The sequence below is a fragment of the Cydia splendana genome, chromosome 12 (assembly GCF_910591565.1).
Source record: "Cydia splendana chromosome 12, ilCydSple1.2, whole genome shotgun sequence".
Taxonomy (NCBI): domain Eukaryota; kingdom Metazoa; phylum Arthropoda; class Insecta; order Lepidoptera; family Tortricidae; genus Cydia; species Cydia splendana.
The window spans coordinates 14,957,395-14,975,396 of NC_085971.1; the positions used below are offsets into that span (position 1 = coordinate 14,957,395).

The 18,002-nt window shown below is 39.0% G+C and overlaps 1 protein-coding gene across 2 annotated transcripts in view; it reads left to right on the forward strand.

The window, feature by feature from the left end:
* Window positions 1-18,002, forward strand: part of LOC134795667 (protein cueball) — a 39,090-nt gene that overhangs the window by 9,185 nt on the left and 11,903 nt on the right. Inside the window, exons 2-5 of one of the 2 annotated variants that reach the window (XR_010144833.1) lie at window positions 12,160-13,222; window positions 13,419-13,604; window positions 14,015-14,206; window positions 14,913-14,991. Coding sequence is in view for 1 of the 2 variants with exons in the window: in XM_063767584.1 (XP_063623654.1) it covers window positions 12,160-13,222; window positions 13,419-13,604; window positions 14,015-14,206 (1,441 nt within the window). In the remaining variant the exon portion in view is untranslated. The remainder of the gene's footprint in view (window positions 1-12,159; window positions 13,223-13,418; window positions 13,605-14,014; window positions 14,207-14,912; window positions 14,992-18,002) is intronic. The other variant, XM_063767584.1, reaches the window with a different exon arrangement.

Here is an 18,002-nt window from a genome sequence, read left to right on the forward strand (position 1 = left end):
CTATTGACATATCACACTTTGAGAGCCACAGATTTACCAAATTTTCGTATATGGGTCAAGATCGGATGCAACAATGCAAAGTTTTAAACATTTGATGAGAACTTTTAAGTTTCCAGTTATTCGTGGCTGAAATTCATATACGTTGGAGGAGGTTAAACATCGGATATACTCTTTTAGATACCTTATTATCTGAGCATTAGAACCGGTTTTTTTTCGCCATCCGATGTTCCCCCGGGATGACAAATTCATCGTTACCCTCGAATAAAAATATGTCTCATCTTTACACTCGTATAAAACTGAAACCGTTGAACATTGAAGGTTGCCAATATTCAGGCTTAAACTTCGGTTATTATTTAACGATTTGCACCATATTTCTAAAAGCTGACACGTACTGAGCTCGAGAAAAAAAAATATTTCGCGAGGTCTCCCAATTAGTGCCAAATCCGTCCGGTATTACCCCAACATACCTTTACATAAAAAAACTAACTTTAATCTATAAAATTAAATTAAACTAAAAACTAATACTAAATAGAATTAAAATATATCTTGGAAATTGGGCCCCTTTTGGCATGGCGCCGAGGACGCTGGCAGCATTTCCCCGCTGCATTGAGATGCTAATACGTTGTGCGAGAAAGCTGCCAGCTCTTCGGTCACCAGTGAAGTCGATTAGTCTTTTTGATAGCTCTTTTAAAAGTTGTAGAGCATTAGGACCCCACGGGCCAAGGGTCTCAACCCCAAATGGCATAAAAATATACTCGGGGCCGAGACCCCTGTATTGCTGAACTTTGGGCTTTAGCGTCATGTTAAAATAAATGGAAATTTCCAGTCCTGATTTCAATGGGCCGGTTTGTTTGCATCAAAAATTCAACATCCACAAGCATTTTACTAGTTGTTGTTATTTACAAACAATCGGACTGTAATTTCGGAAGAACAATTGTTTTCGAATGTTCTTATATTTATATTTAAAACAAGAATGTTCACGTGTTGAATTCACGTGACAACATCACAGTAATGACAATGATGCAAAATAACCTTTGCCATTTTTAGGGTTCCGTACCCAAAGGGTAAAACGGGACCCTATTACTAAGACTTCGCTGTCCGTCCGTCCGTCCGTCCGTCCGTCCGTCCGTCCGTCTGTCACCAGGCTGTATCTCACGAACCGTGATAGCTAGACAGTTGAAATTTTCACAGATGATGTATTTCTGTTGCCGCTATAACAACAAATACTAAAAACAGAATAAAATAAAGATTTAAATGGGGCACCCATCCAAATACTGACCACTCCCGACGTTGCTTAACTTTGGTCAAAAATCACGTTTGTTGTATGGGAGCCCCATTTAAATCTTTATTTTATTCTGTTTTTAGTATTTGTTGTTATAGCGGCAACAGAAATACATCATCTGTGAAAATTTCAACTGTCTAGCTATCACGGTTCGTGAGATACAGCCTGGTGACAGACGGACGGACGGACGGACGGACGGACGGACGGACAGCGAAGTCTTAGTAATAGGGTCCCGTTTTACCCTTTGGGTACGGAACCCTAAAAACAGAATAAAATAAAGATTTAAATGGGGCTCCCATACAACAAACGTGATTTTTGACCAAAGTTAAGCAACGTCGGGAGTGGTCAGTACTTGGATGGGTGACCGTTTTTTTTTTGCTTTTTTTTCGTTTTTTTTTTGCATTATGGTACGGAACCCTTCGTGCGCGAGTCCGACTCGCACTTGCCCGGTTTTTTTTATAATTATCACATTATCACGTTTTCTCGCGGGATTCTTCTCTGATGTAACTCCAACCGATTCAACCGAATTACTAACTCACGTTAGACCGGGCCGGGGCCGGGTCGGAGCTTCCGGGGCTTCGTTTTCTATGGAAAGCACCACGTGATCACCTATTAGCCGGCATAGAAAATGACATGTCGGACGCCTCGCCCCGAGCCCGGCCCGGTCTAGCGTGAGTCATCCTTTAATCTCCATAAACATGTAAAACATGAAGCCCTTGGTCAGAATAGAAAAGATTTTCCGTGAAATTCTATCGCGTGAGATTATCTACTACTCTGTATTCATCGTTTTCATGAATATTCACGGTTTACATTGTAATTGTAACCTTTCCTATCATTATTTCTTAGTTAACTAGATCACAAGATCAGGTGAGGTGCATTGGGGTAACTTCGGATAGGTAATTTTAAAAATGGCATGTATGGTTCTCTATTGTTTCCCATAAAGTTTTAAGTCATAATGTATTGTTTGTCCGCATTTTCGTTAGTCATAATTTGGTTTTTCTCAGAAACGCGTTACTTTTCAGGATTGCCATAAAACAAACCTAACAGTAACCTATCTATAGGATAACCTTATTACGAAAATCCTGAAAAGTTAACGGTATCAGTTTTAGGACTAATGATAATCGGACAATCATTACATTACGACTTTCAATAATTATGTCAAACAAAGGGACCCCGGCAAATATGTACTTTACTAAACTAAAAGAACTTTCTACTGTAGCAACAGTAAGCAAAGCCACTTGCTTTGGTAAGCTTTACAGTAGCGTAAGTGTAGCTACTGTTGCTAAAGTAAGTATGAAGTGCTTCTGGACCCGTAGTTGACAAGCGACGTTTGACGTATCGTGTTGATCTCCCGTTGATGTGGGAAAAATCATAAGTTAACTCACATTTATATATTTATTTATAAATTCGCGATAGACCCCTCTCTAAATGCGAGTTAATATGTGTTCAAAACGCGAAAGTTTTAAATAATTATAAATCATAAGTTCTCGAATACGTACAATGCTGATACAATGTCAACATTTATTAACTCACATTTACATAGACGGTTCTATCGCGAATTAAATAAATGTCTATAAATGTGAGTTAATATGTGTTCAAAAAGCAAAAGTTTTAAATATTATAATGTCAAAATTTTACATTAGCAATCCACAGTTAGGTGACAACCTGACAACCAAACCAAACCGAACCAACCCGAGTTCAGAGTTGAGTTTTGGTTGTACCAAATGATATTATCCACAGTTGATCGAATCGACATGTAATAACATCAAGTTGATTTGACGTGGATTCGAAATCTGACTGTTGTAGGTACATGTGGAATTTGGCCCCCGGTTTTATTTATTGTACGTAACTGCGGTGATAAGAATCATATATTGGATCGTCAGAACCGATAAATCTAGAAGAAAAATCTATCTTAGTTTTAAGTTAATTAAGGAAATATTAATTTTGTACGCCCAATAGGCAAAACACAGAGTTTCTATTTATATATTAAGACCTTTTGTATCACTTGTGTTATACAAATGTTATTCTATTGTATTTCTATTCTAAGATTTAAAATACCCACACAAAGTTCAACATATGTAGGTTCATAAGTACCTACATACTTATGTTAAAATCCTTGTATATGTAATAGTAACGCAGCAAAAAATGATACTAATCGGTTAACCAACTCTGCAGTTTCCAAACTAAGTATAAACAAGTATTGTTTTTGAATTGATAATAAAACCATAAATATATTTACGTCAATTGCCGAATTCTCTCGATAATTATATCATGGAGCGACCTATGGTTGTTTTTAAGCATATATCGCTTCGCACCATGCATGTTTATATGGCGATAGATAACCCATGCCATGGAATGTTACGTGCTGAGCGGCATGATCCAATGTCAAGGAGATAAGAGTTCAAACAGATAATTGTATTATAATTATAGGTACCTACAGAAATAATTATAGATAGGTACAGCGTCTTATCGCGAATCTGCGAATGTCGCGAATACCTTACAAATTACTTCACTATAAGAGCAATTTAGAGATCACGAAATTATAATTTCTGCCATATATTGTAAATTTTCTGGGTGAAAGCAGTGGTCTGATGTCTGATAGTGATATTACATATGTTACTTATATAAATGTCTGTTTGTTGATATAATGATGATTAGGGATTTTTAAGGGATGAATAAATAATATAACATGTTTTTGCCGTCTACTCTTTCTTATAAATACCATCCATACGAGTAGGTATACCTACCTATTCAGTGAAATTCACTCTCCACGTAAAGATGTACCGATTAGTTATAATTTCTAAAACCAGTTATTATTGATCAAAACTTGCAAAATTATCAACAAAATGCAAGTGAAACTGATGACCCGCTTTTACCGGTTTGCGACATCGAAAAATACGAAAATAGAATTGAACATCAGTTTGCTACTGCTTTTATTATTCGTTTTTAAAGTGACAAACAAGCAGCTAGCCCGCCTGCTGGTAAGAGGTTATCATAGCCTGTTGATGCTTGTAAGTACAGGGGTGTCACATACGGGCGTAGTTGCGGTATCAGACCCTTTCAAAACCAACTATAAAGAATGCACAGGAATTTGATTTCTATGCCGTTTCTTACAAGTTTTTCCATTTGGAATGTTCGCATCGCAATCTTGGAAACTTTCCGACAGGGCATCAGTAGATAGTTAGTAGGAACGAGTTAGGATTTATTATTTACTGACAGACGATATATTGTCAGGCTATCACGATTAATTTGCATACAAACACCTACAGTTGCAATAATTGTAATTGAGTACCTAACTAGTATTTTGTAATTACTTAACCCTTGGACCCGAAGCGTGCGAATGCGTCAAAACAATTATATTTGATTCGATTAAAGCCACTCAATGTTGATATTGTGCGTACCTATTTAGGTACTTTTCTAGCTACGTATTTCGTATTGTTTACAATAAAAAATATAGTTGTAATAGTATGCAAATACAACCAGGTGCCAATAAAATAAGGTACGTAGGTACCTTATTTTATTATTATTTTTGAACGCTGAATGATTAACAATGTCAGATGTTTTTTGTGTTCATACCATTACAAAATACAAATTTAAAAAAGTCTATAGTTTTTTTTTTATAGAATATTTCACCTGTAACAAGAATATTTAATTTATTTATTCCGTTTTCTAGTAAAAATAGTCAATAGTCAAAAACGCACCAGGGCTATAAAAATAATATTACAAATCAATCTTTTCTACACACACAAATTTGGCTGAATAAGTATATAGGTACTGATATACCTAGTGCATAATTGTTTTCCATCGTATTTTCTCGTAAACGTTCGTATTTGTCATGCTACTTCAGTCAACCTCAGTACCTACTTTTCTACTTTTTGTCGAGTCTGACTGAAATAGCAAGACACGTCCGTACGTTTCCGTGAAAATACGATGGAAAATAATTATACACCACATCTGTACCTACTATATTTTTTATGGCAAACTGTGTTAAGCTTTGTCATTTAGTAGGTACCTATTATATCGCCAAGAGAAATTGTGGTACCTACCGTGATGATACCTACTTTTAACCAACTTTCATATTAAATTTCACAACGTAATGCTAGTCGAGTGCCTATTCTGAACATGATCCTTAACAATAGCTAATATCATACGCCGGCGCAATTGACCCCGTACAGAATTTGCTGCAAAAGCTATTGAAAGGTGACGCCGAAAGTTTCCCGACGTGGTCTGTGTCACGTACGCCATAGTCCGCCATACAGGATGAAATTGGCAACTTTTGCATGATTGCTAATTCGGTAATTTAATCGCCATTTTGATTCTTTGGAGAAAAGGTACATGAAATAAAAACAAATTTTACTTACATTATTGAGAAAATAAGTTGGTTACTTTTAAACTTTATCGCTTAGAAGTACAAATTAGTCACTTCGGAATCATTAGGAATGTTCTACCAGTCTACTATTGGGTAAAACAACAAGGGTGTGGTGCAAGAATCGCAGAGGGCATGTTAGAGAAATATTTATAAACTTCAGAAATGTATAGATAAATCTATTTTTAAAATGTATACATACCATTAAGTACATTTTCCTTTCAATAAGTAGGTACATACTTCGGTGGATCAACTTTTTTGACTTATATGCTAATGCTAACTAAACGACCTGTAATGGAAAGAACTCACCGACCGTAACCATGTGCATGGCAACAAGGACAAGAAAAAGTCGATTCACCTGCCTATGCCTTACTTCCAAGCACGTCTCCAATGCCACCCTGTATGTTGTATATGCGACTAGATATGTCTAAATATAATCCATAGACATGCCTGAAATTGATAAGTCAGGTCGTAATATTGCGTGTGGGCGATCTTTAATGTAAACAACTGGTATTAATTACTACTAGTATGCTGTAAACTAACACATTTAAGTACACGTGAAATCATAAATACCCAACGCTGGAAATCCATCACTATTATTATCAAACAGTTACAGTAATGTTAGAAGAAATGTAACCAAACGCACCCCGAAAAAAATCGTCAAAAAAAGGAAATATTTTTTCAAGAAATCCGGTTGATTAATTCGATTTATAGAGGAGATCAGCCGTTTTGGCCAAGCTGGAAATGGAGACGTTTTTCATTCGCTATCGCTAGGTTGTATGACCAAAGAGCATACATATAATCACTACGTTATGTATGACTTTTTGTCTTTGTATCTAGGTGTGACTGTCAATTAAACATTTGTATTTAACAGAACAAAAGGCAAAAAAACATTCAGACTGGCATGAGGTATGCAAAGTTTTTATACGCATATAAAGATATCGTTTTTCATATGTTTTTACTTTTAAGATAACCTCGCGGTGTGCTATCTCATGTCAAACAAATTATGTAGTGGTTTTGGAGGTCATAGTTTCTTATTATGTTGCGTAATAATGCTAGTAAACAATATACGTAATCTAATTAATTTGTTGTTATGGTAATTTGATTACATCGTTAAATGTTAGTTCACTGGTTCTTATAATTGTTTGACAGCATATAATAATCTCATTTCGGTGAGGATAAAATATTAACTAAAAAGAAACACTCCGTAATTTCAGTACCCATGCAATGGGGATTATGCTAAGAAGATACATAAATATTGAAAATTAGCGGTTGAAACAAACGCTCCAAAAGAATCTGCCATCCTGGAATTATTTTCCAAGTATCCATCACAGTCTAATTGAGATACCTATACAGAGAAACATATCTTTTTGTTAAGGTATTATTAGGTGCCACCATGTAAACGCCGGCATGGCGGGACGACCTGGACGCATTTCTCAGCAACTGGACGGATGCTGCAGTTAATCGGGAAGATGTCCCAGCAGTGGGACACTTTATAGGCTCGTTAAAAAAATTAGAAAATGTACTTTTGACGCGTAGTCTGTACAAAAGCTGGTTCCTTGAAAACTATACTTGTTTTCCAAACAGACCGTGTCCTTGCAGCTGCCGTTCTTATTTATGGCCGTTAGTGTCACTCGTGTCCATTATCTCACACATAAATCTTAGTCCGTGTCCGTCAAGCCTTGAGACTGCCCTTTGGCTTGAAAGTCGTCACTTAGTACTTACTTATATACCCACTTACTTGACGACAAAGTAACATGTTCCTGCATTCGACTCCATATATACATTTTATTTAATCGTATGGCATTATATTATATTTACAGATACCTACAGAGAAATCATAAATCTAACTCCAGAGAATTAATCCACTTGATAGCTTCGTCGTTCAGTTTAATCAGGTCTTCCGGGGGGCCTCCAGTATATCGAGTAGATGGGCACTCTTGGAAAATATGTCCGATACTCTGTTCCTCGGCACCACAGTGACAGGCAGGGGACTCCACCCAGCCGCAACGGTACTTATATAGGGCACATATATATATATTGAGTCGCAACTCGCAAGCGAGAACGCAAGTCATGCTAGAGCAGGGTTTCTTAAAGTGGGGTCCACGGACCGCTTAGGGGTCCGTAGCATGTTTATCAGGGGTCCGCACTCCGCAGTAGGTGTAAATATACTTACTTATTAGGAAATCTTGTGTTAAACTTGGCGTGTAATAAAACTTATAAACAAGTAAATTTTACAATATAAATTCGGGTTTTTATTATTTTCCTAAAATACCTTACTTTGATCGGGGCACCTTGGAATTGTTTATTTAAATTGTGAAAATGGTCCGTGACTGCAAAAAGTTTAAGTTGTGCTAGAGGGTCTGGTATTAGAAAACCACCACAATCAAATGGGGTTGGCAACTGTCAAAGGTTTGCCTAGATGGCGCCATCATAGCTTGCCCCTTTTTCTATGAGATTTGGCTTAAAGAGCTGGCATCCAGGGTATTAAAAAAACAAAAAATTGACACAATTCTAGGGATTGACGGGGCAAGCTATGATGGCGCCATCTGCTAAAAACTGCCACCGGCCAACCCCATTAAACGGTATTATGTATTCGAATTTTCGCATTTTTCGAATTCGAAAATTCGGATGAGTCGCATAAAGGTAGCTAAATTTTAATTACAATATTTAAAATTTTCGCATTTTGAACACAGTTATAGACGGGTCTATCGCGAATTTATTTTATTACCTTTATTTACCGACGTTTAGACACGGTTTTCACTAGTCGTGTAACGTCGGTAAATAAAGATAATAAAATAAATTCGCGATATAAATAGCTTAGCTACATTATGGCGTGTGTAGGTAAATACTATAAGTAAGTACTTCACTTCCTAGTCAAGTTTATTATCAAGGATTTGTGTCACGATTGATCGATAATATCGACAGTGGTTGATAATTGAATACAAATCAGCGAAATACGTATAAACCGCTTTTTACCGATATCGTAGGTTTTTTTATTGGTGTATGTATATTGGTCTAAATCTTCCTCAAGAATCGCTCTTAGGTGAAAACCGCATGAAAAACAGTTCAATAGTTAATAGTTTATCGCGAACAAACACAAACAGAGAGACGCGGCGGGGTTACTTTGTTATAAGGTGTAGTGATATAGAACTATTAACATTTTATATCTATTCTATTTCTGAAGCACCTCATGCTGACAACTGTAACAAGTAAAACAAAACAACGGCCTTCAATGATAACTTTTATCAAGCACTTGCATTTAGCGTCTTACATAACAGCTTTTACTGATTAGACTACATAATAACGTTGCCAGGCGCAAGCAACTGTTAACATTGTAACAGCATAATTAACACATTATATGTGTTATATAACTACACATAACATATGTTTATGCGTTTTCACGTCTTGGCCCTATCCAAGTTCCCTGTCCAATTCTATCCGAATGAATACTAACATTTTGCAATTTGTTTGGGGAATGAGGCTGCATGTTTCATTTGAATATCTTTGACCAGGTAATGTTATTTTATTATAAACTTATTCGCATTACCATTATCATCCTCAGGAATGAGGGAGCTGTCAATAATATAAAAACGTACTTTAACTTCTTTATAAACAATGCAGGTTAGTGCAGAATGATTGCGGTTTTTACAAGCTTTTATTTAGTTTCACCTGTCCCGTTCTCTGTCTGTAATCAAATCTTGCAAGTTAAATTTGATCCACTTCCCGGTTTCCGATTGAGCTGAAATTTTGCATGCATGTATAAATCGGATGACAATGCAATATTATGGTACCATGGAGCTGATCTGATGATGGAGACAGGAGGTGGCCATAGGAACTCTGTGATGAAACAACGCAACCTAATTGTGTTAGGGGTTTTTAGAATTGTCTCAATGAGTATTAGTTGTCTCTCGTAAGAAAAGTACAGTCAGCGATAAAAGCTTGTACCAAAAACGAATTTTTTGCCAAAAACTTATGTAATTAGAGTAAATGCAGTTAGGACTTAAGAGAGAGCACTCGCACTTTCACCTGGTATCAAATATCATACAATGTTTATATTGACCACTTATTTATTATACATATTTCACAGTAAGTCTACGATTACTAAGTCATCGGTGACAACAACTTGTAATTACCTCCTAGTCTCTAACCTATGTTCAGAATACTATTCTGACTAGTTATGATATGAACAGTCAATAACCGCTACGAAGGTTACTACCTGATTGTTTTTCATTCATTCGTTTTGGTGACATGATCACATGAGTGACATCCGGTCGGTTCCTTATCCTGGTTCCGCATTTTCTGTATAAAACCCCATATTTGTTAATTTAATCTATCTATCGGTTCTAATTAGGCCCAATATCCGTATGTGTCACAGATAAATGATATGCGGCATGTTTTGATAATTGAATAACGTGGTACTAATACTAACAGTGACATTCTTTACTGACCATTTGTGGACCTGACGCCCTTGCAAATAATGTTTACAATTTGTCAGTAAAGTGTGTGGACGACCGTAGGTGCAGAGGGGCTACCTCGAACACCGAAGTTCGCAAATTGCGGGCATCTTTCTCTTTTACTCCAAATTAAGACGTGATTACAGTGACAGAGTAAGATGCCCACAATTTGCTAACTGGTAGGCCTCTGAGCTCTTCCAAATTGTTAAACCACGACGTGTAATCGATAGTTGCTACCATAACAACAAACAAACACACATAACATTGAACCGTGTTACCATGCAGTAGAGTTCACAATGCCTCCGTCCCATTGTGTTCGTGAACGTAAATTCCACCTAATGCTGGTTTCAATTGGGTGTTTTCCAACAAGTCTCATAATAACAGTCTCCTCGACCGCGCTTGCATAGCTTCTTGTTGAACGTTTTATTTTTAGAGAAAAACGATCTTAACCTTAGTGATTATCTTTTTAGCTGTTTCGTATAAAAATAGACGCTTTTCACCTACTTTTGTAAATTAGTAGCGGGAGATTTGAACACGATTTTATGGTCTAGGGACTCTAGGGCCTAGACTCTAGAGTAGGTTCCAGGTATTTTTGAGCGACCTGTATAAGTTCGTTTCCTAGGGCAATCCGTTTTTTTATTATTTTTCATATCAGGAGAGGAGACCTTGAAAATTGTGTGGAAACAGAAATAATAATAGTATAATACGTGTACTTGTATTATATTTTATCTATACACATATCAATATACCCGTTACGATGCGTTCTGAAGCCGCAAATTACGACCAGCGTAAAAATAAACTGTTTTGTTCGTTCATTCGTTTCATAAACCTACACTCTTATTTTAATGCCCTTCATTATGTAGCAGTCCGTGTAGCAGTCACATGAACCTTGTCACAATGACAATAGATACGAAAACCTCGTCTAGAGATCTCATCATATAGGTAAGTCACTTTGACAAAGTACGAAAGGTACAACTGACCGTATATTTGATAGCGATTGAACTATAGAATAATCAAAATATTTCTTTCACTTAATCTGAACACAATTAAACAAGATAAGTGACGTTTTGATAGTTACGTAAGATGTGACTAAACTCTGCATTCACCTTGTCGCGGTCACGGGACGCGGCCGCCGCGCCGCCAAACATCTGAAAATATTGGCACTAGCGTTTTTTACTCGAACTCGAGAGTTATCTATTACGTTTACAATTATGTCATTAAGTTCTGAATCATCATCATCACCATATCAGCCAGAGGACGTCCACTGCTGAACGTAGGCCTCCCCCAAAGAGTACCACAATGACCGGTCTTGCGCCACACGCATCCAGCATCCGTATTAGGTTCTGAATTGAAAAACGAAAATTAAGCTAACTCTGTGCAGATTTTGCAGTGACAGAATGTGGAAGGGCCATCATAAATATCAAATTTCTATGAACATAATGACGTGTAAAAGGCACTTTTAACACATTGTCTACATAACTTTATTATGTAGATTAGATGTAGTTACTCTAATTTGCTTGTCTCTAATGTTCACTGTCAGGCAAAGTTAATGTTTGAAATAATGGTATTTGAATGATAGTAGTACGATGGGGGCGCGTATTATTCATTTAGGTATGCTATACATACCCGAAGAGAATATATTTTATTAATTTACCTGTAGCATAATTAAAAAAATACTTACGGCAATAAGTTGGACAGAAGCACTTTGGCAATTACATTCAAAGACTCTTTACACTTATGGTTTCTTTAATATACCTGTTTTCATGTCAAGCACCTATTCTGTAGAGCAATTCAAGCATTGTAAAATGCAAATCACGTTTCACATTATCTTTCAAGTGAGAATATTTACTTTGGCGAGGCTTATGCCTACTTTTTATGTGTCAAAGACAGCCATCGCCATTATGTACATGATCAATTGATCATAATGCATTTTAATATACCTATACACGACTTCTTTTAAACCAAAACATGATCTTGCAGGGATCATGGTTCATGGATCTATCTATCTGAAAAATAGTTTAGACTTCGACTAATTCATCGTCTCTTTGTTACAGACATCGCTGTCACATCTGGAGACCAACTCGAGTTCTACACAGGCTCCAACAAAACCGGGTCTGAAAGCGGCCGGCTGCGGGACCTCACCGCCCTGGCCTACGATGCCGTTCACAACATGCTGCTCTTCGTCGACAAACAGAACGACAACGCCTCCATCTTCAGCTATAACCTGGCCACCAAGAAATATCAGCCCCTCGTCCGAAAGGGCCCGACCGAAAACATCCAGGGCCTCGCTTTCGATCCAGTGCAGAGCCTTCTTTTCTGGACCGATTTCCAAAAGAGAAGCATTTACTGGATCGATCTGAAACCGGGATCCAAAAATAGCGACTACGGAAACCTCCTAATCAACCTAGGTGACCAACTCCCAAGGGCTATAGCAGTAGACAGTTGTAGAGGCTACATATACTGGACCAACACTAACGTAGCATCTGGAGCGTCCATCGAGCGAGCTCGTTTTGATGGATCCGAGAGAAAAACTATTATATCTACAAACATTCATTTGCCAACCAGCATATTTGTGGATCAACAGACGCAGAAACTTTACTGGGCTGATGACAAAGAAGGCATCCACTATTCGATCGAGAGCTCCGATTTGGATGGTACTCCGGACAGCAGACGGACTTTACACAGCGGCACGGAACATCAGCCGAATGCGTTAACCGTCTCTAATGACAGTCTGTATTGGGTAGACTGGGGCTTTAGGAAAGTTTGGAAATTGCCAAAGAATGCTCGGCAGAACGCGGAACCGGAGGATTTGATTGATTTCAAGACCACGCCCTTTGGAATTGTCGCTAACTACTTAATATCGGATCAGGCTGCTGGAGTTCCTGAATGTAGCAATTTACTTCGTCTGTCGCAGAATACGTCGGCTATCGATAACTCGTTTGCCGTGCCGCTGGACAAGGGGTTGTTCTGCTTGCACGGCCGCAAGATCGAGGGACAAGATGCGTGTACGTGCTCTCCTGGTTACATCGGTGATCGATGCGAGACCTCCGTATGTCAGAACTTCTGTCTCCGAGGCGAATGCACGTTCGACGCTAATAATGAGGAACCCACTTGCAGGTAATATTTAGTTTCTACTATTATTTGTTCATCTAGTCTTGTTTACCGCGAATGTGCATGTATATGAATGGCTCGTAATTGAAATTATCTAAAGTAGCTCAGTACGTTTTGTGTACGACTGGTTCATGCGAGTAAATCATTAGCTTCACTTCAAATAAATTAGCACAATTTTATTTCATATAATCTTGTATTGCAGGTGTCAAAAAGGCTACACAGGAGCGCGTTGCGAGGTGGACATGTGCGAAGGTTTCTGCCTGAATAACGGCATCTGTTCTGTAGAGATCAACTCGCCAGTCTGCACGTGTATTGGAGACCACACTGGCTACCGATGCGAAAAGACCGTTGATACTCCACATGTGGTTACTGTTAATGAGCCTTGCAAGTGAGTTCACTTGATAACTTATACATACATACTATCTAGTACACACCTATCAGAAATGTGGACAAGGCGTCAGTTGTCTCTGCAGTTTTCAAAATAAATAAGGTGCATTGGGTTAATTTCGAAAGCGGAGTAATTTTTAAAATCGCAAATATTTACAACAACATTTACGCTAGGTACTGCAACACTTACTAAGGCATCTTGCGTACTGTTGCTACAATAGAAAGTGGTTCTATTAGTAGTTTTGTAACTTACGTAACTTTTGAAGTTACCACAATGCACCTTGGGAATATGATAAATTATTATTTGATGAATTTGAACGCAAAGAAAGTACGCGTAACTAAGTATTTAGGTACCATACTACCAATATATAGGAAAAATAAAGAAACCTAACTAAAGCCAAAATTTTTCAGTTGCACCAAAGACAAGACAACAAAGCTATCCGCGTTAGAAGTCAGCGATGAATTCGTGACTATCCCCTGCAACGACGGCTGGGATTCAGTACGAGACCCCATCCTCATGGTGCTGGGGATCCTATGCGGCCTCCTGTGTCTGGTCTGCGCGGTGCTGGTAACGAAGATCCTGCACTTGAAGAAGCGGCCGAGGTAAGGATGGAATAATTTTGCACGGTTTTCAAAGTAGACCTTTAACACTGCTTTTGTTTTTGTAGGGTAGTTGTACATATTTAGTGATCCTTACAGGTAAATTCACGGAATGGCTAATAACAGAATGCAACTTTTTAACTGTTATGTAAAGCATACCTACTTACTGATATACATATGTAAAATATTAGTAAGCAACGAAAAATTATAATTCACTTTGACCTAGGAAATACATACCTAATCTCCTTAAATTAAAAACAATTTTCGCGCTTATTGAACCTTCTACTAAAAATGTGAGTTTTCGTCGGCGTCGACCCAAGTTTTCCAAGACAAAAACACAGAACAGAACAGTAGAAAATATACCTAATAGAAAAGATTGATTATGAATTTATGACAGGAGCGCACTGACAGTATACCTAATTATGGTTAAAAATGCCTTTTCGTTTAGTACAGTTGCGACCAGTTTTCGTGAATTTACCTGTCAAGTAAAGCATCTACCTGTATTGTAATAACGATAGAAACTACAAAAATTTCACGCAATTTACAATAAGTACTCCTCAAGGTATTCTCCAAGGCTCCGTCAGTTCATGTGTAAAAACAATAACCGCAATATATTACCTCAATACTCGATAGGTTCACTGAACTTTGCTACTGTTATGAAACATTTAGTAAAAGTGGTATTGCCTTCATAAAATTGTCTACCATTCAGGTGCCTTTGGAGCAGCGGGCCAAGCTACTTCCGTTCTTTTAACGGGTACGATAATTTGGAGGCACAAACGAGTCCATAGGTATTGTTTTTTTTTAAACGCCCTTCATTTTGTGATCGTTTGTGTGTTCAACTAATGGGTGCATCCGTTTGCAGTTCAATTAAATATCTAGGGTTATTTACGCTTGCAGAGCGCACCGCCTCAGGCGAACCTGTAAGTTTGATACTTGATAATTAATACTTGTTACTGGTATCGAAGTCAAACTTTTACTGGATCTCTTGAGGCGATGTTCTCGAGCGATGGGAATATCCGCTCAGCAAAGCGTGGCAAGCATGATAATTGATAACAAGTAGTCATGTTAAAAACATTATGAAAAAATTTGCATACTTAATCGTAGAGAATTTTTCAATTACTGAACCGTTCAAGTATGCAGGTATATTTACAAGAATTGTGTTATTTTGATTCTCCCTTCATATCTGAACGGCCCAATAATTGCAAAAATACTTTTAATCCTGACTGCCAACTAATTTGTTTACGTTTAGTTCGAAATTGACTGGAATTTAAATATGTCTTGATATTACATACTGTAACCGGGGATGGTCAGAAGGGGTCCTGTGATTTACACAAAATAACTAGAGAAGGGATCACTCACTGAAAATTGTCGTAAGGTCGCGTGCGTTGCATCTCGATAGGCAAACGGAATCGGACTGCCAGCATGGCGCACGCGAGGTGATTGAGTGATTGGTTGAGTGAATGTGATGAATGGTGAGTGTATGAAGATTAGGGGGTTCACAGACGTGTGTATGAGGGTGTGTCTACACGTCTGTGTGGAAGCTAAGGGCTGTGCTACAGGCTCCCCCTTCGGGCCATGGGGACGTCCTCGCCCATGGGCCGACACACAGGTTGCTTCTTGCGTGGTCTTCCTCTTTTTTCCTCACCAGCTGCAGGTGGAGTAGGGGTAGCAGGTGTTCGCTTCGGCGGTCTACCTCTCTTCCTTTGTGGCATGATAGGTTCTGCAGGTTCATCACCACTCTTCTGATGGTATGTAGTCAAGTCTGACACGTGGTATTTACCAACAGTTTCACTATTGTTTGTTAACATATAAGTAGTCGGGCTGACTATCTTCGATATGATGTACGGTCCGTCACGTCGGGGCGCAAATTTGCTAGTTATGCCCTTTGTTTGGTTACTTAGGACGTGTGTTTTCAAAAGGACCTTATCCCCAATGTTATAATTTTCATGGGGTCTACGCTTCTGATCTGCATAGATCTTCCTGCGTTCCTGTTGTTGAAGGTTATGTTCTTGAGCTCGGGCGAGATTATCGCTGAGTCTCAACAGATAGGGTGTTATCTGAGGTATAAAGTTCTCTGCTTGGATAACTGCCCGCAGGTCGTGTCTATTCTCTACCGGTGATCGCATCTCTCTCCCGAAGGCGAGGTAAGCAGGCGATTTCGCGGTGCTTTGGGTGACAGCGCTATTCATGGCGAAGCGTATAGCAGGTAAGGCGCTCGGCCAGTTAGTATGGTTCCCTTCAACTATGATGGCGAGTTGGCTCTTGAGGTCTCTATTTTTCCTCTCTACTGGGTTTGCTTCTGGATGGTAAAGAGGCGTTAAGTTCTGCTCTACTCCTAGGGTGTGCATGACTTTCTGCATGACTTGGGACACAAACTGTACGCCATTGTCAGATATTACTCTCCTGGGAAATCCATATCTGAGAAAAACTTCTTCAACCAGGGTTTTGGCGCAAACTTCTGCTGTTGCTGTAACTAATGGGAAGAGCTCGACCCACTTAGTCGCAGTATCCTCTATAATAAAAATCCATCGTTCATCATTCTTTCCAGTAGGTAAAGGTCCGAATAGGTCTATTGCTAGTACCTCAAATCTCTGAGCTGGTACAGGCGTCTGCAATAAGCCTGCAGGTTTCAAGTTAGATGGTTTGTAACGCTGACACTCATTACAATCTCGTATATACTCTGTTATATATCTCTTCATACCAGGGAAATAATACCTTTGGCTCACTCGTTGGTATGTCCTTTCAACTCCGTTATGTCCAGCCGTAGGAGCATCATGTAGTTCCTTTAAAATCTCCTTCCTCATGGACTGTGGTATGACAAGCTGCGGATCGTCGCTCTCGACGTCAGGGTTAAAGTGGTATAGCACTCCCTGTGACATGTAATAACCGCGCTCAGTCCAGCGTGTAGCCGCTTCTATGTTGTTGTTTTCGAAGTCTTTGGCAATCTTCCAAATTTCTGGATCTTCTGCTTGAGCGTTCCGTAGGTCAGTAGGTGACACGTGTGGCATATCTACTATGACGGTGCACAGGTTACAGGAATCCTTAGTGGTATCATCACACACAGGTCTGCTCAAGGTGTCGGCAACAACATTCTTATTTCCGGGTTGATATTCAATTTTCAAATTGTAGGCCTGTATCTTCAGGGCCCATCGTGCGAGACGTCCTGTAGGTGTCTTTAGAGTCAGGATCCATCTCAGCGGTTGGTGATCAGTGACGAGGGTGACTTCAGAGCCTTCGATATACCCACGGAACTTGTCAAGGGCCCAAATGGCAGCAAGAGCTTCACGCTCTGTGGTCGAGTAGTTCCGTTCGGCGCTCGTGAGTAGTCTGCTCGCATATTCTACGGGTCGCTCGTCATAGCCTTCGCCTTGAAGCAGTACGGCTCCTAAGGCGTATCCACTCGCATCAACTTTTAGAATAAAAGGCAAGGTATAGTCAACCTGCCGTAAAATTGGTGCAGATGTGAGGCGTTTCTTCAACTCTTTGAATGCCTTCACTTGATCTTCTCCCCAGATCCAGCTTTGGTTCTTTTTAAGTAACATTGTTAGTGGTCTTGCTATCTTGGCGAAGTCGGGTATGAATTTCCGGAACCAGGAGCAAGTCTGGATGAAGGTCTTCAGATGTTTATCATTATGTGGTTCCTTCATCTCACTAATGGCCTTAGTCTTCTCGATGTCAGGTTGGATTCCATCGACTGACAGGATGTGTCCGAGGTACTTCACTGATTCACAGGTAAAGGTGCTCTTTTCTCTGTTCACTCGCAGCTTGAAAAGTTTGAGTCTCTCAAATACAGCTTCCA